At 41.4% G+C, this 27,964-nt stretch overlaps 2 protein-coding genes across 3 annotated transcripts; one reads left to right on the forward strand and one right to left on the reverse strand.

Annotated features, from left to right (window-relative positions):
* Window positions 1-731: 731 nt before the first annotated feature.
* LOC146684721 (uncharacterized) lies at window positions 732-17,694 on the forward strand. 2 transcript variants are annotated; one of them, XM_085443438.1, is made up of 3 exons: window positions 732-968; window positions 13,973-15,699; window positions 15,991-17,694. In XM_085443438.1, the coding sequence occupies exons 2-3, from the start codon at window positions 14,131-14,133 to the stop codon at window positions 16,447-16,449; spliced, it is 2,028 nt and encodes a 675-aa protein (XP_085299564.1). In that variant the 5' UTR covers window positions 732-968; window positions 13,973-14,130; the 3' UTR covers window positions 16,450-17,694. The 2 variants fall into 2 exon arrangements, with proteins under 2 accessions (XP_085299564.1, XP_085299565.1); XM_085443439.1 differs by lacking the exon at window positions 732-968 and adding an exon at window positions 10,949-11,364.
* Window positions 17,667-26,207, reverse strand: irf10 (interferon regulatory factor 10). Its single transcript, XM_085443440.1, has 9 exons — window positions 26,189-26,207; window positions 25,088-25,276; window positions 23,122-23,317; window positions 22,871-22,947; window positions 20,481-20,535; window positions 19,668-19,766; window positions 19,028-19,414; window positions 18,811-18,929; window positions 17,667-18,198 (listed from the first exon to the last, which is right to left on the reverse strand). Exons 2-9 carry the CDS (start codon window positions 25,256-25,258, stop codon window positions 18,094-18,096), a joined length of 1,209 nt encoding a protein of 402 aa, XP_085299566.1. The 5' UTR covers window positions 25,259-25,276; window positions 26,189-26,207; the 3' UTR covers window positions 17,667-18,093.
* Window positions 26,208-27,964: the final 1,757 nt, after the last annotated feature.

Raw genomic sequence — 27,964 nt, forward strand, 5'->3', positions numbered from 1 at the left:
CACACAGTACAGTAAAGAAAAGCATATGACTTATTGCTACATCACACAGGACATTCCCATACCTCAGTGATTTTGCAATAAGACGTGTGAGTGGTCTTTTGTGGTTTCACGCTTGAAAGAAAAGCACATGATGGCACTGCACGCAGATCATGAACAAGTGATTACGCTAAAAAGAGAACTGACTTGTTATGACTATGACGAAACTCTCAGTGTGTCAGATCTGGACAGCTGGTATTACACTTCATCTGTCACAGCATGTCAATACTTAGTGATTATGTTTAGCTGTCTCACCTACAAGTACTGTGTGCCCAGCAAGCACACCTTTTCTATTGTCCACGCTGACTGTGATTGGCTGATGGGCTAAGAGGCTGAGGTGTTGCAGCAAATAGCACAGCTTGTGGGCCGGTCCATTCTGCAGCTCGAGGGAGGTTAATGAGTGAAGCCACTGGGCTATCAGCCAAACATGAGCAGCAACGCTAAGGCTCCCACAATGAGCCTGACTGTATTACCACTGAGCTCTGTCTAATTATACACTCCCAGCGAGGGAGAGAGTGACAGAGAGCATGTTAGGCAGGGGAAAGAAAAAGTTATTAAATGTTGCTGTGTGTCAGAGAGACTTACTGAGGGGATGACTGTAGACTGAAGTTATAACAGTGAGATATATACAAGGTGTGTGCTAGCAAGGAGATAGAAAGAGAGAAGGAGAGAGAGAGGGAAGGAGGGGGTTGGAGAGATCAAGCAAGAGAGAGACAGAGAGCACACTCACTCAGAGAGAGAGAGAGAGAGCAAAGAGGCGTTTAGAAAGTGAGAAGGAGGAGAGGCAGGAATAGGATGAAGGGAGGGAAGGCTGAGCAGTAGAGAGGAGGAAGAGACTCGCAGTGTCAAAACTGGATATTCCTACGTGCCTGCTGCCGCCTGATCCAATGAGTAAACTCTCTGATACCTGCTACGCAAAGGCACCCGGCAAGGTATGTGACCACACTGCTTCCTCCTCTGAGTGCGCGCGTGTGTGTATGAGAGAGAGAGCACAGGTGTGTTGGCAACTTCGAGTGACAGGATAAACAGACTGGGCTGTGTGATTCGATTGCCCCGAAAAAACTGGTTCATGAGTTACTGTAGGTGCATGTATTCTGAGAGTAAGCTAATCTGATTATAGCTAGAAAATGTGTTTCAATTGTTTGTGTGTGCGTGCATGTGAATGAGCATGTTGTACAGACTCATGTAAGTCAGCACCTATGTGTGTGGGTGTTTGTGTGCGTGGAAGAGAATAACAGAGAGCGTGTGAACAAGAGGGAGAGTGTGACTGATCCAGAGAGGAGTGTGTGAGAAAGATGGAGTCAGACAGAGTGAGAGAGGTGGAGGTTCATCACTCAGCCTCAGACGGCAGATCAGGGCTTTCAGAATTAGAGCAGTGGGCTTAAATAGCCTTGGTCCAGAGATAGCAAGGGGGCCCTCGAGGAGCCCACTTAAATTGGGAGGGATGGGTATAATATTGGTGAGGGTGGGGTTAGCCCATGTGGGGGAAAATTTAGAAAGGGAATGATGGAGGAGGAGTAGAGGGGGGAAAAGATTTGCAGATGTTGGGGACAAGTCTAGGAAAGAGCTCATGCAATCAAAGGCAGGTGCATTAGGCATCTGTGATCTAAGTTCCTATTCAAGCAGTGTAAGAGATGCTTTATAATTATTCACTGGAAGAACTTATAAAGTCCCTTTTATTTTTTTTAATTAACTTCAAAAGTCTACTTAGTCAAAGACTTCGATTTTTTCTGTTTCTGTGTTTTCCTCTTGAAAGCACAGAACATGTGAGCCAGTTTGTAGTTCCATTATTGACTGCTCCCTCCTCATTTCTTTCCCATTCGAGATAGAGATAGAGGGAGACTCATACTCCACCAGTGTGCACAGTTATCATTTCTGTGTATCTATTTCTGCTACATCAAGCACTGTCCTTCTGTTGTGGTGACATCCCATATGCTGCATAAAGGAACATTTCACAGGTTCAAACAATTCTCAGCTACAGATGTGATTGAAGGGAAGCATATAACATTTGTCCCCATCGACTTAATTTACTTACTTCAATTATGAGGGTGATTTGCTGGAGTGTACAGGAAGTCTTATGTCTCAGTGTGATTGCTTTGAGAGATGCTTGTTTCTGAAAGGAACGTGAGTTTCATCTACAAGGTGCAATCGTTGCTTTGAATTTGTCATTTGCAATTTGAAGCAGGGATCCTCTGGTGTATCAGTGCAGGTTCATGCCAGAGCAGGGCTCTAGTTGTAAATGGGTGTTTTCAAAACCCAGATCTCCCGTGTTTATTTTGTGTTATAGCAACTTAACAAGTCAAAGCCTACGGCTCTATGATATACTCCAGTGTACAGAGATGTGCCCTTATGAATGATGTAAAGGCAAACTGAATGTAGCGATGGTTCTATATATATTTTGGGAAAGAGAAATACAACTTTTCTCTGTGGGCTGAATTAGAAATACAGCATGTTCTCCCATGCCATGTTTCTTAGAGTACTGTCACCATGCAGAGGAGAACAGGCCTCTTGTGGGAGAGGGTTGAGTGGCTGCTGGCCCTTTAAGAGGTCTATTTTTACAGGGGCACACTCATGCATGGAGCGAGGCGCACAGACGAGGCAGTGGCACACGGAGACTGTATCTGTGCTGCCTCACTTCTGTGACTCCAAACAGCACATCCTGCAGGACCATAACCTTGTGACTGAGTGACTGTGAGAGAGTCATAAAACTTGTGCAGTCCACAGAGGAGCGCGTGTTCTTTTAACACAAGCTCAAACACGAAAATCATCAAAACTGGAAGTTACAAGGTTTTCACCCAACAGGGAGACTCAACCCTTTTTTTTCCTCCAAGTGGATCTCTCTGAAGTCTAAAAGTGATAATGAGTGGGAGCTTGCAATAAAGACACCCTTATGCACACTGTACACAAATGTGCCAACATTCCCACATACTTGTTTTGATATGCAGATAGCTATGAAAGAAATCTGAAAACATTCATGCCCCCTTCTTACAAACACATAATACACTTTAGTTTACTTAACACCCACACACTCCTCGAAAGAAACCACAAAAGTGAGTACATTTCAGAACATTTCAACACAAACGCACATCCGTGCACTTAGAGGTGCGCATAGTGCTATACACCCACGTAAAAAAGAAAAAAATTACTTATACATCCTCAATATCTGGACCCAAAATAATCTTCTCCTTATGCAATCTGAATATTATATAATGCATGGCCTGTCATTATCACAGCGCTCCTTCACGCCCTGCTGTGCCTCTCCACCTACAGCACCACGCAGACAGGCAGACACACACACACACACACCCTGCACCTTGTGTTAACAGTCATATACTCTACTCTAGCACTCCCACCCACGTTGAGTGTATGCTCTCAAACAGCTACCCAGATGAGTGAGAGGGAAAGACGGAGAGGAAGACATAGAGTGGGTGGGGTAAGGAGACTGAAAGTGAAAGGCACAAAAAGGGAAAACTTACAGAATGAAGTGTAAATTCATGCAGAGACATGATTAAAGAAATCATATGTTGCTCATATATACGAGTCACTTTTAAGGCTGAATTTAAAAGGGGAAAATTCTGTCTTGAACACAGTGAAGCGCATCGTGGATGCAGTATTTTAGCAAGTGTCTGAGTTTACCTAACTCCACGTAACCTCATTTATGCGTTCATTTTCTTTTTAATTTTGTTTAACAAGTTTATTTTCAGGAACTTAGAAGGCAAGAAAACATTCAGGCACGATGTGTGAGGAATAATCACCCTCATTGTCACTCCAAGTCACACCTATTGGCATACAAAAGCTTGCGTGTCTTTGCCAGTCTTGCATGTCCTCTCAAGGAATGGACAGGGAGTCACCTTAGTGCTGTCCTACTATAAACTCATACAGCGTCTAATTTAGGAGGCATAGTGAAAAGAGAAGCTGCGACATTAGGTAATTATTCTGTGAACTTTATTTCATTATGAAGTAGTTCTTCATTTGTGCCATTTTTAGTCAGTCAAAGGGACTTGCATGTCTGCTGTTCCAAGATCAGCACTCCCACAATTGGAATGGTATGAGAATTGGCTTGGGAGCTCAGCAGAGGAGCCAGGAGTGTGTGATGAATAATCCCAAACACAGGCAAGTGTTTGAATACAGTTGACACTGTGCCAGACTGCTTTAAGGTGACAGCACACCTGTTGATCAGTGTGTCCTAAGAGATGAAGGTGCAGGGAGTGGCATTTCATCGATGAATCTCCATTTGAATCTGCTTATTTTTTATGTTAACTGAAGATATGTATATGCTTATAAACCAGTGTATGTGTGTGGTCAAAAGCAAACTTACATATTTAATCTGCCGGTTATCCAAGTCTGTTCTTGCTCTTTGTATATATACAGATCGTTTTCCTTGGCCTTGACATGCTAACCCTTGTGTATGATCAAGCAGTATGTTCTCCTACTCCTCCACACTTCATCTACAATAGGGGTCAGTGACCTTTCAACCGGGCCACCCACCACTAACACCCACAGTTTTTTAGCCAAGCCTGCCGTTCTGCCTGCTGAAGCCCGTGCAAGTAAAATTGCTCCCTCAGACAGACCCGGTGTGCACAAACAATAGAATGCACAGTATTGGCTTTGGTGTCACTGTACTGAAGGTGTAACATCTGATACATCCTGTATCAATAGTGACCTTAAACCCTATCCGAAAGTGGGATGTATATTACCTTTTCTATCCGAGCACTCTTCCTACTCATTTCGTCTCTTTTTTCCCCCCTTTGGTCTTGGAGAATATTAAAATAACTCATCAAAGCATCTTTCACTAATTTAATTTATCTTCTTTTTATGAGCAGACATCATCAAATTGATGGGTGATAAAGGTTCTCTCTCAAGTGGATTTGGGACTTTCCTTGTATTCATTTTGAAACGAAGCATTAAGCCCACTCAATCATATTTCGATATAATTTGCAGCACCCTCTATAACAAACTGAATAAGCATGTGTTGAGTAAATGACTGTGACCGTGTGTGGCTGGTTGGCAGATTTGGTGTGGGAGGGGTTGTACAGCAATAGCAATAATGGCAGTGTATAGCAATGTTGCCTTGAATACCAGCAGGGATAAAGGTACTCTAGACAGTATATGTGAAGCCAGTCTAGACAGTCTCTCTGAAAATGAATGGCACTTAAGCTACCAACAGGAGACCTGGCCATGCTCTCTCCATGGAGATGTCATCACTATGTTTGCTTACAGCTTGCTGACATTTTTGCTGCTAAACCAGACAACCAACAGAAACCCAGTTTGAGTGGCAGTCGCCAGGGGACAATGCCAAAAACAACAAAACTTTGGAATGAAAAGTAATCCCCCTCCTCTTCAGCCACACACACGCACACACACAGACACTTGTCCTCTCCCTTTCAAGCTCTTTTCACCCCATCAGACTTCATCACCCTCCCTTTGGCTTTCCCCTATTCTCCCGCCTCCACCCCACTCGTAAGCTGATGATTTCATAGTGTGAGAGTACGGCTTGGATGAAGGGCTCTGAGTCGGGTTAATCATGTCACTAATTCACAAATTCCAAAACTCTGACTGTTCTACCTGTGAGAGAATGTACATAAGAAGTTGGAGATCTAAGTTAAAAGAAAAAGGAGCCTGTGAGGCCCATGATGGAAAATACCAAAGCATGACTGTGCATCTGCAATGCGTGACATCACTGCTATTGCATAAGAATTGTTTTCATCTGACAAACACTAGTCAGTTGGTGTTTGTTTTGTGTGTTTTTATATCTTTGTGAACTATTTGATGCCTAGAAATTGAAACCAAACTAAGTACTTGGTGGTTGAAAGCATATGTGGTGTAGATGCTACATTATAGGCAAATGATCACACTGAGACAATGGAAAAATGCAAAAATGAAACTTCCATCAGCAGACGCTTTAAATGTCAATGAATGACAATTGCATGACACCCGCCCCAGAGAATGTCAGCCACAAGATTTGCAGAATACCTGTCAAGTTGTTTCGCGCTGACCCATGTGTGCACACTTGTATGTGAAGTGCACACTGAAGTATTTACAGAAGTAAAGAGAGACAGACAGCAGCAGGCCACCACGGTCAAAGAAAGAGGAGCATGAGGTGGAGAATTTTTTGCTTCTGCTGACTGGCTGACCTGCATGTAATTAGTCAAGTCATATTTTTAACTGATATTGCGTAAAAGCCAGCTTAAGGAGCAATAGCTGCCCTATTTATACCCTAGGGGCTAATGGCCTGTACCACTACATAGGGGGATTTCCTCCCAGAACTATACTAAGCCTGCCTTAGGCCGTACCAGTTAGGATTCACAGGGATTAACTCAGCAATACATTACAGACTTCACATTGTAGTCTGCCATACTCTCCTCCTATTAACTCTGCTCTTGCAATCTTCAGCAGTTGTATTTTCAGTTGTCATGTTTAGGAGTTTATATGTGATGTTTATTTTTGCTGGACTGTTGATCTTATTCATACAAAAAAAAAATAGCAATATATTTATTACTTTATGCAGCTATGAGGTGTACACAGCTGTCATAAGTGAACAAAGAATCAGTCTTATGACTCTTTGCATGCACGTTTTTGTGTACATGGAGCCTGCCGTGTGTGCGTGTGTGCGTGTGTGTGTGTGTGTGTGTGTGTGTGTATGTGTGTGTGTGTGTGTGTGTAGGGGTGTTAATAGTAACTCCTGAGCCATAATCTGATCTTCATTATGATGAACCTGCTGCGGGCAGGGCTGCTGGCTCATCCTGCTGAAGAATGGGTCAGTGCCCTGAAGGCTGACCTGGCGTTTTGCCCAACAAGCCCGTATCACCGTGTCCTTTTATCAGCTTAGCCTGGCTTTTTGTAGAGTAATCTGCTGCACAAAGCTAGTAGTACTCCCCCCCACAACCCACCCCTCCCATCCCACACCTCAACCTTACTCTACCACCACAGCTCATCCTAATAAATGAGAAAATTATAACGAATGAGAATGTTTGCTAACTGGTCTACAAATTAATCAAGACGCTTGACCCCTACAGCAAAGGGGATCCAGTGGATCAGTTGCAATGTGATGGTGTGGTTTTAATCCATTAAAAACCATCCCATTGCCTGTCCAGTGCTTGACTTAAAGGGAATGGTGGGTGCAAATCAAAACAAAGTTTATATAAATATAAAGTCTCTCTCTCTCGCTCTCTCTCTCTCTCTCTCTCTCTTCCTCTCCCCCCCACATCTTCTTCTCTTGTCTCCTCTTCTCTTCCCTTTGTTCTGATCTGTTACATTCAGCAACAAATTTCTGCTGCATCAGACGTCCATCATAGATCTTCTACCCAGCCTGAAACGTGATCGGATACTTAATACAAGGCTACACATGAGGATGAGGGAGAGGTGGGGGTTGGTTGGGGGTGGGGAACCCCCACACTAAATGTCATTTTCTTAAAAAAAAATGTAAAAAAAAGTAAAATGTCCCATGCTCTCTAAATCCTCAACTGTAGAGGTCTTTAACCCCTCATGGTACTTTACACTCCTGCTACGGTTTGTTGGATGTAGTCTGACTCATCTGACCTTTCTCGTCTTGGCCTGACCCCGTGTGTGTGTGTGTGTGTGTGTGTGTGTGTAGGTGTGTGTGTGTGAGATGGACAGATTAAATAGTGCAAAGCTAGAGAGTGAGACAAGCAGAAACAGAAGAGACTGAGGAAGAGTACACCAAACGCCTTAGTGCTATCATAGCACCATAAATGATTAACACGCAGTGTGTTTGTTGTGTTAATATTTGTATATATACGTTTGAATTTGCTTGAATTTCAAAGCGTGCTACATAAGTAGAAGACAACAGTCATTTCTATACCTCTGTCATAGTAAATACCCAGTGATGAACCCAGTCCTATTTCTTTCACTATGACTGGGCTATTACGTGTAAATGTCTATCAAATACTGAATAGTGTTTCATATAAAAGCTGACTGTGTTCATATGATTTTATTTACACCTGAACATTTAAATTATTTCCTTTTTTTTTTTCCCAATATGAAAGTATTGCATCTGCTAACTGACCTGGCTTTGTTGATTTTAGTTTAAAATCTTTTATTTAAGTGGCAAGTTATCTTGCATAATCATCCAATTTATTGAAATAAAAAATATATATATATGAAATAAAGGTACAGTAAATCAGCCATTGTTTTAGAAATTGGTTGCTTTTGTGTATTTTTCAAAGTTGAAATTTTCAAAACTATTCGTTCAGCCTCCACATCTCGTCTCGTCACATCAGAAAGGCAATTTGTCACTCTTTTAACTGATTAGAAGGGCCTTGGCACACCCTTGTAAATCATTATTTACAACTGCCTGCTGCTTGCTATCTTGTCAGTCACTTACATATGTCACTTATATGTAATATGGTATGTGTAATTATTAGCAACCTATAGTAGTATTAGTAAAGTATAATGAATAAGTCTTAATATGCAAAATAATTGAACCAGTTTTCAAAATCTGTGAGACTTATTTTCCGTACATTTTATTTTTTCTTTTCTTTTTTTTTATTATGTCTTTGCTACACATACAAGAAATACCACACTCTTCTACGGTACTGACTAGCACAAAGGAAATATATATTTAAAAAATGTAAAAATAAGTGGAAATGTTCGTGCAGTGCTTTATGGTAAATTACAGAGCGATTTTTATACGCCTTCTGTCATTTCTGTCTGTCGGGCTACAGCCTCTCATCCAAATCACAACAGATACGTCCCCTTGCAATGCATTGCCGAAAAAAACCAAATCTTTTGGAATGTGTTATCCTGCCTCTGCAGGCATCTGCCACGATGGGTTTTTTTTTCTTCTTCTTTGTGATATGCAGTGCCATAAAACCGTTTCATCTTTTTTCTTTTCTTTCTTTTCTATTGCAATGATTGGCCAACAAGTTACAGTGCAAGCGGTAAAGGCGTAAGTGCGAATCCATTCCAGTCAATCTCCCACATACAGTAATGTGTAACTTTGCACTGTTGAAAGTGATACACCATAGAAAAAAAGTGCATATTTAATTATTGCTCTAGATCAGAAAAAAGTGCAAATGCACAGCTACATTTAAGTTTCTTTTATGTAAACAGCGACACAGGGACTTGTGATTCAGATTTTATGTCCATGTCCATCACCATAAATATAGTTTTGCAAGATAAACTATGGATTTTGAGTATTTCTTCATAGCTCTTGTTATAATTACTGCTCCCGCTGTCATAAAAATGGGTTGGAAAGAAATGCAAGACAAGTGAGAAACAATTATAAAATAAACATAATGTAATACAGCTTTTTTTAACAACTGCAAATTATGTTCTGTTTGTGAACTACCTTTGTTCCTACTATACTTGGTATATTTTATCTTTATTCATTATGGCCTAGTGGAGCAGTCTACCTAATAAAAAAAAATCTAATTACCTTCAAAATATTTTTTTCTATTTTATTTTTAATGTAAAATTTAGTTTCATTTAAAGTCCTAATATATGCCGTGTTGTTCTTAATCTGCACCGCCTCATGAATTTACCTACAGTCTCTTGTGATATGATTGTGATACTCAAATAACCCACATAAATTTAACAATTGCTTTAGCAGACAGCACTCATGCCCACACAACCTCGATGCACATCATTTTCACTTTGAAAAAAAAATACAAGTAATGTTTTCTAAATGTCAGAGGAGATGCACTTGGCAGTTTTCGCCTGACTCTGAGATTGTTTTAATGTGGCCTTTAGGCTGATTTTTGAACACACACCTACTTGTCTGATTAGCTTTCCATTTCTTTGAAGATGAGAAGTTAGACAAGATTAACTTCTGATGTGCTGTTGGTGGGTACAAATGGTTTGCTTATAGAACTGTAAAGGAACAGAAAGATTTCTTTTTTTCACTTAACCGTGAATAATGATTTGATTGCTTCATTAAATCCTTTTTTCTCTTGTGCTCCACTTTATGTTCTTGTTTCTGAATCGCAATTTTGTGCTGATAATTAACATAAGCTTGTTTGAGATGAGGTTTGGCCCTGTTTCTTTGACGAGAATCAGACAGGGTTATTTGCATAGTATTGCGTTTTCAGTGCAGGGCCTGTTTATTATTTTTCAGAAGGCTTTATCACTGACAGGTTTTTGATTTCTCGCTGTGAATGAAATACACTGCTCGCGCCGATACAGTCCTAATAAGCCATACCCGCTATACCAACACACTTCACTTGTATCGACTGAATCACTGAAGCAAATCATTCAGAGCTCTCCTGCAGTGCTCCTGTTAGCGTACGAGCTTGAGTATGAGTGTGTGTGTGTGTGTGTGTGTGTGTGTGTGTGTGTGTGTGTGTGTGTGTGTGTGTGTGTGTGTGTGTGTGTGTGTGTGTGCATATGAAGTCAAATCAAATGTATTCATAAAAGCTCTTTGAACAAGCAGGTTCGCCATAAAGTGCTTTGATGAGAACAAAGGACACAAATTCAGATGAAACTACAGATAAACAAAAAAGAACAAGTATTGTGTGTGTGTGTGTGTGTGTCTGTGTGTGTGTATTTGTGTGTGCGCGCTTGATGGATGTGAGGTTTAGTTTTGAGTCAGAAGCAGCAGCAAAAGCCTAAGTCTGAGAGTGTGTGTAGGATGAGCCTCCTACCACGTCCCTCCCTGTCTCTCAACAGTCTCTGCCTCCCCTTTATCCCTCCCTTACTTTAATGTGGCAGTATGTCTTCTGAAATATGTTCACACATATAGATGAATGATTTTCATTACTGATTTATTTTATTTTATTTTATGCATTTAAGATTGGGTGTGCAGTATATAATCTATATGGGCTGCATCCTCGATTGTGTGTGCATATATATATTTATATAAGTGTACACACACATATATAAATATAAATATGTATACAATGTATACATATATGTGTATGCGTGTGTGTATATAAGTGTATGCATGTTTGTATCCCTCACAGTGATTAAAGCAAGTGGGCGGCAGCAGCAACTGGTCTGCCTGTGTGGCTCTGCATAGCAGACATGTTTCTCACTGCTAGATATTACTCATTTCCTCAGCCCTTTGCACACACAAGCATATACACACTCACTTGACACACACGTACTCATATACACAACAGACACAGACGGATAGCAGGCTCTCAGTTTTTTCCCTCAGTTTGGTGGGCTCGCTGGTGCTATTTCATGCGTACAGAGATCAGAGGCAGTGTGTAGCTGGAAGCTGCTGATATCTGCGGGTGTTGTAACTGGCTGTAGTGCTTTGGAGAAGCAGTGTAGCACATTAAGGAGCTGAGGAGTGGGTTGACCCTCTGGGAGGACTACAATATGAATGACTGCCAACTCCGGGATGTCTGCTTAGCCTGCTGTAAGGTCAGTGTGACATCAAGTCACAACAACTTGCAACTCCATCAACTTGTCTGTCTTCTCCTTGGATAAGAGCACCTATTACATGTGTTTTTGTTGCAGTTAGAATGATGGAACTATTGTTTGATGTTTCTTTATTTAAAAAAAAATAGGCGAGATATCAAAGTAGGCAAAAGTAGCAACCAAAATTTAGCAGTTCTGTTTTTCTGATGTTGGACATTACTCCTGAGTAATGTGTGAAGAGAAAAGGCGGGACGAGGAAGAGCACTGCAAATGTACATGTCAAGTTGTTCAGAAGTTGAAAATGTAAGCATTTTGCATTTCAATGTAATAAAAAGAACATTTATGGATTATTTTATAAGTTGTAGTGAAAATGAGACACACTTGCATTTATTAATTGCATATATTGTTACAAAGCCATGCAAAAAACTGAGGAATCCCTAATTGGAAGGAACATGTAACATCATTATGGCTTTGATCGGACGCTTTTGATATATTTAAATGTTACAACAACAGTAGCTCCAGCTAAATTCCAACTCTCTGTGTGCATGTCTGCACAGTGTAGGAGTATTCTGTTAGAACCTGACATTTCTCTGCAAACTCCTCCACATGTACAATTGTGTTCTTTGTTTTCTTGTACTTTTTTTTTGGCAAGTTTATATTCGGTCTATTTTGACAACCTTTTTCATAATGACTGTCAAGATGGCGAGAGTATAAGAGTCATATGAGGACAAAAGCTGAAGCCAATTTTTTTTATTATTATTTAAGACATCTGGATTCTAGACAAGTGCTTGTTTAATGAAATTCTGCTATAGAAAAAAAAAACATAAGAAAGCCTTTGAATACTTTGTTGATTTTGATGTTTGTTTTTAGGTTTATTTTATTGCTTTCTAAAAAGGCTTTTTTGGCATATTGAAGAAACCAATAAAACTTTAAGTCAATGAATTTAACAAATTATTGTGAACATAAATATTAACAGCTCAGATGAACGCACATTGAAAATGTCTGTAGATTACGTAACGTCTGATTAAGGCCCCATATCCAGAATATATCTTTTTTGAAACACAAGGCCTTTTTTTAGCCCCCAGCTTTCAGCATAACTTAAAAGAAGTCACTTAACATTGACCCTCATCATCTGCTTCATCTACTAACCTAATTATTGTGCATTATAAACATTTACGAATTTTCTTCACCTTTCTTGCCGGCATCCGGGACGAAAGAAAGCCCCTCCTCTCACTGCCCAGTTTTCAGTTTTCAACTCAGATACACAAACAGCTTGCTCCACTCTAACACTTATTCTGTTTTTGGACCAAGTCACTTGATGAGCAACAGTGTTCCCGCCTCTCTATGGAGTATCCCTATCTAACCTCTCTAACCAGCTGGATGTGTGAGTGTGTGTGGATACAGTTGCCATGGTGACAGTGTGGCGGATGGTGAGACGGCAGGGAGTCGGTAGGCAGTTGAGACAGACTTGCGGGTGAGTGCGGGGCTGGTGCGGCGGGAACAACGATGGCGGTGGCGGCGGAGGGAACAGCTGGACTCAGAGCGTGGCAGCCATCATTTCAAAAGAGCTCATTTAAAGCATTTGGAGAAGAATTGAAGGAGCTCCCCCGCACTTCTCACTGAATGAAACAAGGCTGCAAAATCTCTGACACATTTGAGGACTCAAACACAAACACACACGCACACAAAGACCTAAACAAATAAACACATTCACATATTTTTCCAGGGAAAAAAGAAAAATAACACATGCACGCAAACAAACATCGCATACGTGCGTGCAGGGACGCAAACAGACGCGCATTTTCCCCCTACATTCCCTGCTGTGACACATAATTAATATGCAAAGACATATACCCTGTATCCACAACAACTGGTGGTAATATCAACAGTGCTTCTGTCAGCTTTGGGTGGGTGGTGACCAGCTTTGCCTTTCACTGGGGGAGTAAGTACAGCTGCCTGAGGGGAGTATTTGTGTGTCTGTTGCTGTCCATGTGCTTGTCTCAGAGAGAAGGGTTGGAGGGGTGTTAGTAGTAAGGCTTATATAGAATAAAGAGAGCACCCGAGGGTGTCGAGGGGGTGGTTCATGAAAGTGGTACAAAAACGTATCTGCATATTCCAATCATCCCCTGAGAGTCAGAGATGAAAACTCTCCTGCTGTGAGTGCTCTACGTGTGTGTTTTTGCGCACTCATACACATACATACTGCACTGCCTCTGAACTTCACTGGCTGCAAAATGTATTTTTAGCCCACATGTGGGAGTAATGTGTTTGAATGAATCGAGTAAGTTGGGTGGTTTCAGTCCCACCGCACTGCAAAGGTAATGACTAATTAGCTACAGCAATCAGAAAAGCTTGGAGTTTCTAACCTCTTTAAAGTAGTTTGGAAGAGGGAGTCACCAACTGATTTCTCTCCATCTGCCTGATACAGCAGAATGTTTGTTTGTATGTCTGACCAGACTGACAGCTAAGTCTTAACTACAACTGATGCCAGGACCTAACAGACTGTTCCTCTTCAGTGTTCACACTTAATCTCTCTTACTTCTGTCTCGGTCCCCTCCCTCAAGTTTACCCACCTATCTCTGTTTTCTGTCCTCTTTTATCCTCTCTGTAGGTGAGTGGTGCTTCAGCACAAGAGAATCCACAGTGATCTGACAGTGATGCTGTGTGTCAGCTTTCCCCTCTGTCTGCACCCCTCTTTCTCCCGTGAGGCCCATGTGACCTAGCCTACACCCATAAACAGGGGGCCCCCACTGCCGCTGGAGCCCACCCATGAATCCCAGCCCTGACCGCGGCAAAGAGTGCCTCCCTCCGAAGAAGAGGGAGTCTCGCCAAGGATCAGCAGAACACCACATCCCCCTGGATGAGTTTAAACCCCCTGTACCTCTGCGGAGTCGGTCCAGTATAGGGAGAGGAGAAGCCAGTGAAAGGGACCGTGTCCAGGCAAATCCGAACCCGCATCTCCTACATACTCCTCCACCCCTTCCTGCTCCAATACCAGGCCTCCCTGTGCCCATACCATGGACCCTAAGCTATTCACCCACTGTTTCTCTTCCGCTCTTCACAGGGCAGGTCAGCGAAAGGAGGGGCTCAGGATCACCCGCTTGGAGAGATGATCCTCTTTCCTCATCCCTGCCCCATCACTCCAGGTGGCTCAGAGGGGAGGTTCCCCTTTCTCTGCCACCTTCTCCATCATCCTCCTCTACTTCATCCTTTAAGACTCCCTTCCCAGCCAGTCCCAGAGAGATGTGGTCCTATATTAACAGCGGTCGGCGGGACTATAGCTCCTCTCTCTTTTCCCCATCATACCTGTTTGGCCACCACCCTCTCTACTCCCAAGAACCAAGCTTAGTTGAAGTGAGACCCAGGTACTTGGGAAAGCGGCCCAATGGCCTGGATGGGTCAGGCAGCAGGACTGCCTCAGCCTCTAGGCCTCTGCTCACAGGAGACTATGGGAATGATAGCAGCAGAGCCCAGCTTGATATTAGTCCACACAGCTCCCATGCCAATGGTGGACGGCGACAGCAGGAGGATCTAACAACACGTATCCATTCTGGAGGGCCATTTTTGTCAGACTCTCAAGCTCAGGGGGCCGCTGAGCCACATTCCTCACTGCAGGATAGACATCTGCCTGGAATAGTTAAGACCAGCTCCAATTTGCTTTCTCTCAGTCCCCATCCTCTTGGACCAGACTCCAGGGCAAGTAGAGGGGGACTATTGGATCACCTAGGGGCCACACCAGCTGAAACCCAAATCATCTACTCCTTGGGATCGGCATGTCCCTCCAGCCCTCAGGCTCAAACCTATCCACTCTACAGCTCCTCAGGAACAAGTCTTTACAGCCTGCACAGGGAGCCAGGCCCCAGACAGCACAACTATAGGAACTCACCACACTCACCACTGGGTCTACCTAACAGCCATGACAGGCCACAAAGAGACCAGGACAGAGACCAAGAAAGAGACAAGGTCACACAAAGGGAGAGGGAGCGCAGTACAGATAAAGAAAAACAGAAGCAATCACAGTATGACAAAGACCAAGAAAGAGACAGTGAGCGTGAGAGACGACGGGACAGAGAAAGAGACAGAGGGAGAGATTTGTCTCCTTCCCATCATCACCCATCTCCCCCTGCACTCCTACCTCACTTCACCAAGGGTTCTTTGATTGAGCTAGCCAGCGGGCGACTGAAGCGGGTGGAGGAGCTGAGGACTGAGGACTTCCTGAGGAGTGCAGATAGCTCCCCAGAATTCCACCTCAGCACCTGCACCGTCCTGCAGATTTCCCCCAGTAGTACACAAGGCTTCAGTCACCTGCATGTCCATCTCACAGACCGCAACACTCAGGTCAGCTTTGCTTTGACATATGTTCTTACACACACACACACACACACACACACACACACACACACTGATAGATATAAATCCTCAAGTAGATAGCCAAAATATTAAAGGACAAACTTAGTGATTATTCATAGTGTAGGTTGCTATTTCTTTGATATTCCCTGGTCAAAAGCTGCATTTTATAGGTTGGTTTATACATTTCGCTAAACACCAACGTGTCACTGTATTGATAATAAGTGCCAGACATGCACTGTCTTTTCTTTGAGTTTATAACAATGTTGTGGTTTTGTGTAGGAGTTACTGAAGGTCTTGGTGGAGTATCCGTTCTTTGTGCAAGACAGAGGCTGGTCTTCTTGCTGTCCCCAGAGAACCACACAGCTGTACAGCCTGCCCTGCCGCCAGCTCACAGAGGGTGATGTCTGCTTGGCCCTCACCCCCACCCCGACCCATCGGACACACACTCGTACCAGCTCCAGGACCCATCGCACGCAACTACCCTCGAGGGCTGCAGCAGAATCCAGCAGTTCGCACAGGGAGGAGATGCCACCACCACCTCCTCCTCCCCCTCTGCCTCAACACCCACACCCAACCGTGCCGGCCCCTCCAAGCGCTCTGGCCCGAGAGCCCTTGGCTAAGGACCAGCAGCGCCCACGCAAACGGCGCTGGTCTGCCCCAGACACCCTTCCCTCAACCAGAACTGATGAAAGCCTCCTGGATTTACCTCATGGCTCCAAGCTAATGAAGTGGCAGTAGAACTCACATGCATACTTACACATACACAGGCACACATACACACCCTCCTTGTCTCTGTTGCACCAACCAAGACAAACAATGGAGAGACCTCAAGGCAGGGTTGCAGGGAAGGAAATTTAAAAAATACATATATATATATAAACAACAGAAAACACAGTTTGCAGGTGTCCATACTGCTGCCCAAATGATAGTCAACTCTATTAAGGCCCCTTCCTCCACCATTCTTTCCTTTCATTACCCTTTTTCCCTTTCCTTTCCTTTCCATCCCTCATATTTAACTTAGCACAGCCCTGAAAGGAGCAGCAGCTGAAGATTCTCTGGATGGCTGCTTACAAACACTGATGACATTTAGTGAGACAATCAAGCACTTGTGTGTTCACTCTGTTTTTGTAATGGTTGTTGTCCCCCACACCTACTTACCGAAAGTGTTTGCTGCAGGGTATTTTCAATCAGTGTTATGAAAGTTAATGCTACTGAAGAATTGCAGATATACATGAACAAAAATTGACTATATATATATTGCATTACAGGTGTTATATACAGTAAATATGCTAAACAGATTTAATGCAATCTCTCCGTCAATTTTGCAATGCATTTTTCTTTTCTTTTTCTTCTTCTTTTCTTGCTTCTGAGCCGATGCCTACGGGTCGGCCTGGGCAGGCAAGGTGAATGTACGAGCAACTCTTAGCCTTTTTTTATTCTCATCACTGGGAGTCATTTCAAACGGTTGTTCGTCAAGGCATTACTCTCCAATATGTTCTTAACATTATCTCTGAGAAAGGGAGAACACTAATGAAAACTGCGTAACAGACAATCCCACCCACACAGACAGGTCTGTGCCACATCGCCTCGACACTCATGGTGTTTTTCCATTAAAAACTGAATGATGGAAAGAGTAAAAAAGTGCAGTATGGCTGAAGAGTAATGGTGCTAATAACACGTTGGAACATGATGCTTTGTGAATACTCTTGACCCCTGTGTACTGTACGCTTTTGTTCCCATCTCATTTTTTATGTACTGTATATGTTTGAAGGCAGGGAAAATGATGAAAGTATTTTAAACTCAGATACGGGTATTCTCTGATTCAGCACACTCTCTCACTTTAGTTTGTGGTTTTTTTTTATTTTCAAAAATTTGATTTTTCTTTTTAAATGTTATAGCTACAAAAAAATGTATATTTTTAAAAATTGTGAATGTTATATGATGTTGGCTAGAAATAAAGGGAAAAAAAGCTTTATAGATTTATTTACAAGTGTCACTTTATTCATGCCATTTGTTGTAAAGCATTATGAATTTAAATTACTTAGCAGTACTACTCTAAATATATGAGATCAATATTGGATACATGATAAAGATTTAATGTTACAGTATTTTGGAAGCACATTTTATTGGGTTAAACAATATGTTTGCAGAGCACTTGGTAACACTTTACAGTCAACAAAAGGTAGAAATAAAAAGCAAATTACTTTGATGCATTACAAACAGGTCAGTGTTGCAATGATATGTTTCTTAAACACATCTCCATCTCTGCTGACAACACTGTAATGCTCTGCGGGTGTCTTTACAGGGAAGAAACACACCTTCAGTAATCCACTTGTACACTGTCCAAGCCTACCCTGAAGCACGGTAGCTTTCCTCATCCTCCTACATCTTCTCTCCCGCTGTGTTGGAGGTGATGGTCAGAGGCTTCTCTTCAGTTTCTGCCAAATTGAACCTCTGCAATAGCTCCACTGCAAACAAGGGAACCACCTGACCAACAGGACATTGTGATACACAATTAATATGCTTATGGGGACCTCTGCTGGTTGACATTACTATTGCTGCACGGCGGGCTTTCATGTTCCAAAGTCCTGATTTGACTTTGGAAGGGAAAAGACTTTTCAGCTTGACATAAAATTTAGTTAATATTTACCAGGTGGGGTATTTTAAAAACATACAAGGTGATGACAGCCAATCAGATGCACTGTCACATATCACTGAACTGTAAAAGGAACATAGATTGGATTGGACTGGTATTTATATAGAGTAGCACTTTTTCACTATGAGTCTCATTCATCCAGTGCTTTTATCTAACATTTATGCTCTGATGGATGCACTGGGGGTAACTTGGTGTTTGATACCTTGACCAAGGATGATTCAACACATGGACAGGAGGAGCCATTTGACCACCATTTTAACTCATAGTGTAGAAGATTTATAGAATATGAATCTTAATTTGAAACTGAAAACCGTTTTTTAATTAAATCCCCTGTTTTTATGAGCAAATCAAATAAAAATTAAAAGGATATTTGATATTTTATTTACAACCAGATGCTAAACAGTGACAATGTGTAAGTAAATCTGTAAAGTTTTTCCACCCACCTGAGCCATGATCAGCTTCTTGGTTTTAGGTACATTGGGGTCCGGATATTCCTCTCCAAAGCAGAGCTCAATCTCATAAGAGGGTGTAGGCCCCCTCCCCTGTAGACAGTTCTGGAGACCTGCGCAGGTGATAATTGGTATATTCAGATCGATGATAAATACACAACACCTGTTTGCATGGAGGAAAGATTTGTGATGTATGCATGAGCTGCCTTACCATTGAGAAATGTGGGTATATCAAGCAGTTTGAAGGTTTTTTCTCGCTCCAGTTTGTTGGGTTTGTCGGTGTGTTGGGCCATGGGGCCGTTCCAGTACACTCTGCCCTGGCAGAATCTCTTGATAAACACTCCATCTGGGGCCACCCATAATAGAACACCTCTTTCCAGGTGACAAAGAAGGCGATTCATTGCTTCAGCCATAGTGGGTGGCTGGCATACAGAGCCCGGGGAAGGGAAAGAAAGCTGTTGGGCAGTGCAGGGTCCGTAAATCTTCTCATTTCCCAAAGGAACATGTCCCTGCAGGATAAAACACCCATCTGGACTCCTGGTGGTCACTTTCGTCACTATCTGGCCCTGATACACCAACATCACCTGCATACGGAAGTCTTTAAGATAAGAATAAGAATCAGAATACTTTATTAATCCCAGAGGAAATTCTGTGGTCACAGTTGCTCCAAGAAAGCCAGAACAATAACTAGAGTAAACTAAATAATACAACAAATTACAGAGTTACAAAATATAACAAAATAGTTCTATTTTAAAAAATACACACAAAAGATAGTATGTGTTCCAGACCATATGCTGAAAAAGCCAACAACACGTTCACCTGTCTGTGCATAATCCTAAAAATGCTCTTACCTGATATAGCAAGTGTAGGAAAGAAGGCTATAGGTGCAGGGGCCGGGTTTTGATGTTTTTCCACTAACTCACAGTACATGTGCTCCCTCATCAGGTTTTCTAAAGCAGAAAAAACACACATAAAACGACGTTGCTGCTTTTATTTTTAAGCTGAGTAAAATTCTGAGAAGGGTTGGCATATCAAACCATCTGATTGCAACAGACAGTTTTCCCATGTCAACAAACAGTTTGACATAAGAGTGACTATCTTACCAATCCAGTTTGACCAAAAATAAAGAAAAAACTATTTGACAGCAATCTAACTAACAGTTGTTGATCAACTTCACTGACAAAAAGAAATATGAGACTCCTTCTGGCACTACAAAAAAAAAACTGTTCAAAATGGAATTTAATTCTGTCTAAAGAAGTTTAGAGAATGACTGATTTATGGAGCTTCGTCTTTTTTTTTGCAGCCAGCAGGAACCCCTTCAGCAAAAATATAACTGTGTTAACAGCATCAGTATCCCAATGTAAGCCAGCTTCTCACCCAAATCATATGTTTACCCAATCGGCATCTCACAAACCATTTGGGAACACAGAAAAGGGCCAATATGGGGCCATGGACAACGTATCACTGCAGTCAACTCATATATAGGAAAATGAACAAGCACTCAAATAGCTCAAAGGTGACCAAATGCCATAACAATCTCATGCCCACGTGTGAAACCTAGCAAGGATAAATGCACACTTTTACAAAAAACGTTTGATCTTTGTGGTCATGATTATCCTTAATGGTTCTATAGTGATGTACCAGTTTGTGTATGTAAGTCTTACCTGTTAATATTTTTTCTTCTTTGTCTCCTTGAAAGGATTCTTCTTTATTTGGGGGCTACAAAAAAAGAAACCGAGGTTAGATAAACATTGCATGAGGCTTATACAGTGGGGCAAAAAAGTATTTAGTCAGCCACCGATTGTGCAAGTTCCCCCACTTAAAATGATGACAGAGGTCAGTAATTTGCACCAGAGGTACACTTCAACTGTGAGAGTCAGAATGTGAAAAAAAATCCATGAATTCACATGGTAGGATTTGTAAAGAATTTATTCGTAAATCAGGGTGGAAAATAAGTATTTGGTCACCTCAAACAAGGAAAATCTCTGGCTCTCACAGACCTGTAACGTCTTCTGTAAGAAGCTTTTCTGTCCCCCACTCGTTACCTGTATGAATGGCACCTGTTTGAACTCATCATCTGTATAAAAGACACCTGTCCACAGCCTCAAACAGTCAGACTCCAAACTCCGCCATGGCCAAGACCAAAGAGCTTTCGAAGGACACCAGGAAAAGTATTGTAGACCTGCACCAGACTGGGAAGAGTGAATCTACAATAGGCAAGCAGCTTGGTGTGAAAAAATCAACTGTGGGAGCAATCATCAGAAAATGGAAGACATACAAGACCACTGATAATCTCCCTCGATCTGGGACTCCACGCAAGATCTCATCCCGTGGGGTCAAAATGATCATGAGAACGGTGAGCAAAGATCCCAGAACCACACGGGGGGACCTGGTGAATGACCTGCAGAGAGCTGGGACCAAAGTAACAAAGGTCACCATCAGTAACACACTACAACGGCAGGGAATCAAATCCCGCAGTGCCAGACGTGTTCCGCTGCTGAAGCCAGTGCATGTCCAGGCCCGTCTGAAGTTTGCCAGAGAGCACATGGATGATACAGCAGAGGATTGGGAGAATGTCATGTGGTCAGATGAAACCAAAGTAGAACTTTTTGGTATAAACTCAACTCGTCGTGTTTGGAGGAAGAAGAATACTGAGTTGCATCCCAAGAACACCATACCTACTGTGAAGCATGGGGGTGGAAACATCATGCTATGGGGCTGTTTTTCTGCCAAGGGGACAGGACGACTGATCCGTGTTAAGGACAGAATGAATGGGGCCATGTATCGTGAGATTTTGAGCCAAAACCTCCTTCCATCAGTGAGAACTTTGAAGATGAAACGAGGCTGGGTCTTCCAACATGACAATGATCCAAAACACACCGCCCGGGCAACAAAGGAGTGGCTCCGAAGAAGCATTTGAAAGTCCTGGAGTGGCCTAGCCAGTCTCCAGACCTCAACCCCATAGAAAATCTGTGGCGGGAGTTGAAAGTCCGTGTTGCTCGGCGACAGCCCCAAAACATCACTGCTCTCGAGAAGATCTGCATGGAGGAATGGGCCAAAATACCAGCTACTGTGTGTGCAAACCTGGTAAAGACCTATAGTAAACGTTTGACCTCTGTTATTGCCAACAAAGGTTATGTTACAAAGTATTGAGTTGTATTTTTGTTATTGACCAAATACTTATTTTCCACCCTGATTTACGAATAAATTCTTTACAAATCCTACCATGTGGATTCATGGATTTTTTTTTTCACATTCTGACTCTCACAGTTGAAGTGTACCTCTGGTGCAAATTACTGACCTCTGTCATCCTTTTAAGTGGGGGAACTTGCACAATCGGTGGCTGACTAAATACTTTTTTGCCCCACTGTAAGTAACATTTTTAACATAACAGCAAAAGCTTCTTATTGGAGGTGCACACTGTTGTGTACCGTGGTGAACACATACACATTTAAAGGGGACTTTTTTTTTACATTTTTATCTATTTATATTCATGGATGTTTCTTATATTAAGTTGACCAGCATATGCAGTAGTCATCAGGTTTCAGATTGCTCTAAATTCTTGGTTTCAGACAGTTTGACTGCTCTGTATTATGTCAGTGAAAGCAGATATTTCACTGACTTATCTCAAGCACACAGTTCTGGCTTTGAGCAAAGAACACCTACATGTGTTCTTCACACCTTCTGTTTATGAGGGACAACCAATCAGAAGAAAGTTCACATACAAGGAGATAAGATAAAACAGCTTGCAGAGATAAATTGAGTACCTGTACCAACACCCCGGATTAATTAAATGAGGATTATTTTAAACTCGTAATCATGCAAAGAATATAAATGGAAAGATCCAAAATAGTATAATCGATAACTCTTTAAACTCCGTTCAAAACTCGATTGCAATGAAGTGCCAACAAGAAATAATAGAAGTAATATTCCCATTTAAAAGCAAAGTGATTTTTTCTTCATTTCTTTAGGATTATTACAGTGTGTCCACTGCATAATCCACTATCAGATATTTTGCTAATCCAGGGATTATTGGCTGTATGGGTTAGTTTACCAATTTGTCCAGATAAGCGGGGGTCCCTGGAGACCTCTTGGCATGGTGCATCACTTGATCCTTTATTTGAATAGACTCTGAGAAGAGCAACAAGTAGATAAAGTTAGCACAAATAAAATACTCACATATACTGTACTATATAGTTAAAGCAATACCCTGTAAAGTAAAGATAATTTTTATTTTTAAAAAAAGCTCAAAAACTGTAGATAGATCAAAGATATATATAAGAAACTCTTACACTCGGTTTTTACCTGCTGGCCTGGATTGGCTGTTATCATGTTGGATGCGATAGACCTTGTATGGCTCCGTGATATCTAGCTGGTTGCGTTCAGGGACTTCCTGGAAGTCTGTGCTTTTGTTAAGTGCACAGCGTAGACGAGTCTTCCACATGGTGGGATCAGCTCTGTCCCTGCCCTCCCTATATTTGCCCTTGTACACAGCCCAAGCCTGAATACAAAGATTAAAATATGAGACAATCTATGTTTAGAAGTGGTCGCATGAAAGAAAACTGAATGTAACTCTAAACTTCAACATATTTAAAGCATGTTTTGATGCACTTCATCATCTGCAAGTGTCTGATTAATCTTCTTTTCTATCATTAAATTATTAAAAGTGTGAATTCATCAAACCATCATTGAGGAAAAATTGAAATGAATTGCTTTAAAAACAAGTAGGGATATTTTCAAATAGCAGTTTTAGACTTTTGGGTTTATTATTTCATAAATATGCTTAAAATACTTAAAACCTTCCTTTTTGACAAAGAATATAGTAAGGACTGGATCAGGGGACTCTGAATCCCCCCTTAGTTGCATTGCAATAAGTCTAGGCTACTGGGAGCTTCCCATGATGCACAATTTTTCTTTTTCACTCACCTTTTTTACTCTCTATGTGTTAATACACCACTCTGCAATTAATCATGAGTTATTATTAACCTCTGGCATTCTTCCACAGCGTGTCTTTCCGATCTTCTTCCCCTGATCCCCAACCCATCGCAGCAGATGGCCATCCCTCCCTTAACCGGGGTAAGCTGGAGGTTTCTTCCTGTTGAAAGGAAGTTTTTCCTTTCCACTGTTGCCAGAGCTCTTGCTCATAGGAGGGCTTGGATTGTTGCAATTTTCTCTCTCTCTCTAACTTACAATATAAAGCACCTTGAGGCAACTGCTGTTGTGATTTGGTGCTATATAAATAAATTTGAGTTGACTTGCATTAATAAAGTGATAAACCAAACATCTATTGAAACAGATATAAAATAATTATTTATGTGCTATAAATACGTAAATAAAAATATATTGTTTACCACATACTTTCAGATGAATAAATCCAGTGAAGTCACCGTTATCTTATATAGTTTAGTTATTATAGCTTTGTATTAATATCGTTTTTTCTTTTTCATTATGTTTTCAGCTTTTGCTTTTAAATCTGTTCAGTTTCATTTTGCTTCCAAAGCTGAGTTTCAGTTTTTAATTTTTGAAAATTGTGAGTTTTTGTTTACTTTGTGTTACAAACACTGTTAGTTTATTGAGATTTTAACATGGATATTTTGTATTACAAAATGGTTCAACACAAACTTTTACTGAATATTTGTATTTTAGTGAGAAACTAGGTTTCGTTTCTTGGTTTTTTCTCTTTCTTGAAAATTATGTTTTAGTTTTATTCAGTGATTTTTTTATTGTTTTTTCCAGTTATTTATTTTATACCTAGTTCTAGTTTATATAACCTTAGTCCATATCGCCTCTGTTCAGTCAAACTTGGCTGCCTCCTAGTGACCATTAAAAAGCACTTTGCTGTGTTGGCCAGGCCTAATAGTGGCCTGGCCAACACAGCAAAGTAACGGATTTTATCAGTAGACTAATTTTTTTCTCTCACATAGTTAAAGTTAAATAAATAAAAAAAATAATTTAAAAAAACACTTCCTAACAAAGACTTGCAGTTCATTAATGCGACCATCTGCAACCGTCCAACAATCTGGCGAAAATAAACACCCTCCACTTCTAATGTTCAGTGAAATGAATCTTTTCTCATTTCCTTTGCATCTGCTATGGTTTAAGTTCTTATGACAATAAACCAGTGCAGGAAATAAGGGTATCGTCCAAATTACTTCAACGCAATGGCAAATTGGGATCCGATTATTTATGCAGTTTAAAACACCCCCAAACAGTATTTTCGGCAAATTTTACGTTTACATTTTTGGAAAATAAAAGTTTAGAAAATGTTGACCTTGAACAACGCCGCATCTTCCGTCTGTTTGTAGTCCTTCTTGGCTGCGTGCTTCCACGGTATCCTGAACATAGTTTTGTTCTCATCCTCCCAGCAAAGTCCTTCATATTCCCCACTCTCTATCTGGACTATGAGCCACTCTTTCAGGTGCAACTTAGCCCCGTCATCCATCTTCAGAACATACTGTGTCTTAGAAGAACAAAATTCCACTTTCAAATGTCAGAGACATGTGCACAGTTGACCCAGCACAGTTTAATCACGTTCCCACCTTGCAAACTGGAAAAATACCAGTATTTTTTATCTCGCTGCCGTCCGAGCTTCTTATGTGACGTTAAGTACGGCACAATAGACCAAAAACAGACTAAAAGTTTATCAATTTAACACAAACGGATCTCACCGCAAGCTTAAATGAAGAAGTCGCAACTAAAATTAAGTGGGCTCTTGGAAGCGAAAGCGAAAGCTTTAACTCATTTGATACTTTCGGTTTCCCCCCTCGCTTGCAGAGCTGCCACGAAGGTAGATTCGTTTCAAAGGAAGGTGAATGAAAGAGAGTGAATTCACTGTGCCACGCGGACGGCATTCAGGAAAAGACTTAAATGTAAAACTGTAAAAATTTAAAACCGCTTTTTGAAGTCAATATGTAGTCACCGTTTAAAGTAAACTATTTAAATATGCATTTGATCACAAAACTCCAACCAAGGACACATTATTGTGTAAAAACAGCTAACTAGAACCAGAAAACTACTAAAAAAAGTTACAGGTGTTCATTAATTAGCTGGGAGAATCTGAATGAGCACTTGTGTAGAACCGAGTCTAAATGGGGAATGAACACAGACACAGCTGTGTCTTTCATGGTTTTAAAACACATTACATTGGAAATACACTCCAACCTTACTCATAACCGCCCATGAAGCCCAGTCGGACCTCTAAGCCTTCCTTTTATCCCTATAAAAAGTCGCCACAATGTGACTGTATAAACGGATTTAGGTCCTCACAACATGAGTAATAACCACACACACACACACACACACACACACACACACACACACACACACACACACACACACACACAGAGAGAGAGAGAGAGAGAGAGATACTAACAAACACTTGTACCCGTCATACCGAAACGTTCTTGTGAAAATGAAAGCATGTGGGCGTAAGGATTTTTTTTCTTTTCACCAGAAGCTCCTCCTCTATTATGTGGGGTTTAATGCTCCTTACTTAAGACCGATATTATTTCACATCGAGTAACGACACTGAGTGGGCGGAGACTAAAAATTCAAAGTTCACTTGGATGAAAGGTGAGGTGCGTAGGTGTTTTAAAGAAGACTTTTGGCACCGTTTTGCAAACGCACTGTTTAGTTTGCCCAGCAGGGGGCACTGTAAACCTTGGTTAATGCCTGTTCCGACAACGTGAACTTCGAGTGAACCTGATCAACCAAACGATTGTGCCATAGTAAATTAATATGACTATGGTCTATAAAGATGGGTATATGAAAAGCAGTTATAATGCCTAGAGCTAAGACACTAAAGTTCTATCAGTAAGAGGATCTAATCTGTTGTGAATCATTTGTGGACTTATGATCTTGGTGAGATTTAATTCACAAGAATTTGTTCATATGGGAGCGAAGCAGGATTAAAAGTGTCACATTTTTATGTTAAAAAAAGTTCAGCACAATACTTCCCCCTTTGTAAGAGCAGATATGAAGTGCAGTGTTGTAGAAGTGGCTCTGAAACCATGTGATGATGTGACCTTGACACAGAATGTCTTCCGAGGAATGATATGAGATGTTTATTAACTAATATATATATAATTCAGGATCCTGGCAAGACAGGACAGTTTGAAAATTGGTTGACAGTTATTAAGCTAAGCATAGCAGAGGGGAGGGGGGTAACACTTACCTGCCACTTCATTAGGTATACATGTTCAGTTGGTCATTAACACAAATATCTAAGTGCATTTCAGCATTAAGTTCAGCTGAAGTTCAAAATAAGCAGCAGAATGAGGAAGAAAGGTAAGTTACCTGTCTTATGGCATTGTTGGTGGTGCCAGACAGGCTGGTTTGAGTATTTCAGTAACTGCTGATCTGCTGGGATTTTCCCCCATACAGTCATCCCCTGGATGACTGTATGGGGGAAAATGGTTTAAAATATGTGAAAATACCCAGTCACGAAAAGTTCTTTGTGTGAAAATACATCAGAAGAGGATGGGCAATCTTTGAAGAGGACGGGCTACAGCAGAAGATCACACTGGGCAGCTAAGAACAGGAAACTGATTTTAGTTGTCTGAGAAGATGGGGAAAAAACATTGCTTAGGGGATATTTTCTTAGCACACGGTGGACCCGTATTTCCAAGTGAGCATCATTTAAACAACATAGCCTACCGGAGTATTGTTGTTGACCATGTCCATACCTTTAGAATGAACCCCTATGGCTGCTTCCAGCTGAACACATTATGCCTCCAGTTACGAAGCTCCAGTTATGTCAAACTGGTTTAGTAAACATGAAAATGCGATCACAGATACTCTGGAAAAAAAGCCCTCCACAGCCACTGGATCCCAGTCAATAGAGTACCTTGGGCATAGGCTGGAACAGGAGATTCACATTAAATCTGCATCAAATATGAGATGCTTTCATGCCAGTATGGACTAAAATCTCTGCGGAATGTTTCCAGGACCTTACTCTGAAAGTCAAATCGGGTCCAACCCAGAACTAGCAAGATGTACCTAAGTGTTTGTTCAGATTTCCACATCAAAGGGGTAACACCAAGACAAATGGAGACATTAACATGATATCAATTGGCAATATATGAGGGCATGCAGCTTTTAAAAACATGTAGTAAATCTTAATCAAACTTGTGCTGATAATATGGCTCCT

This window comes from Copadichromis virginalis, linkage group LG20 (assembly GCF_057382275.1).
Source record: "Copadichromis virginalis isolate Kocher_CV1m ecotype Utaka linkage group LG20, C_Virginalis_male_GT1.1, whole genome shotgun sequence".
In the NCBI taxonomy this organism is placed as follows: Eukaryota; Metazoa; Chordata; class Actinopteri; order Cichliformes; family Cichlidae; genus Copadichromis; species Copadichromis virginalis.

Coding starts and splice junctions, on each gene's coding strand:
- irf10 (XM_085443440.1), bottom strand. CDS start 25,258: ATGGATGACGGGGCTAAGTTGCACCTGAAAGAGTGGCTCATAGTCCAG. Junction 23,318..25,087: donor AAGATGCGGCGTTGTTCAAG/GTCAACATTTTC, acceptor CTTTGTATTCAG/GCTTGGGCTGTGTACAAGGG. Junction 20,536..22,870: donor CCGCTTATCTGGACAAATTG/GTAAACTAACCC, acceptor CTTTTTTTGTAG/CCCCCAAATAAAGAAGAATC.
- LOC146684721 (XM_085443438.1), top strand. CDS start 14,131: ATGAATCCCAGCCCTGACCGCGGCAAAGAGTGCCTCCCTCCGAAGAAG. Junction 15,700..15,990: donor TCACAGACCGCAACACTCAG/GTCAGCTTTGCT, acceptor GGTTTTGTGTAG/GAGTTACTGAAGGTCTTGGT.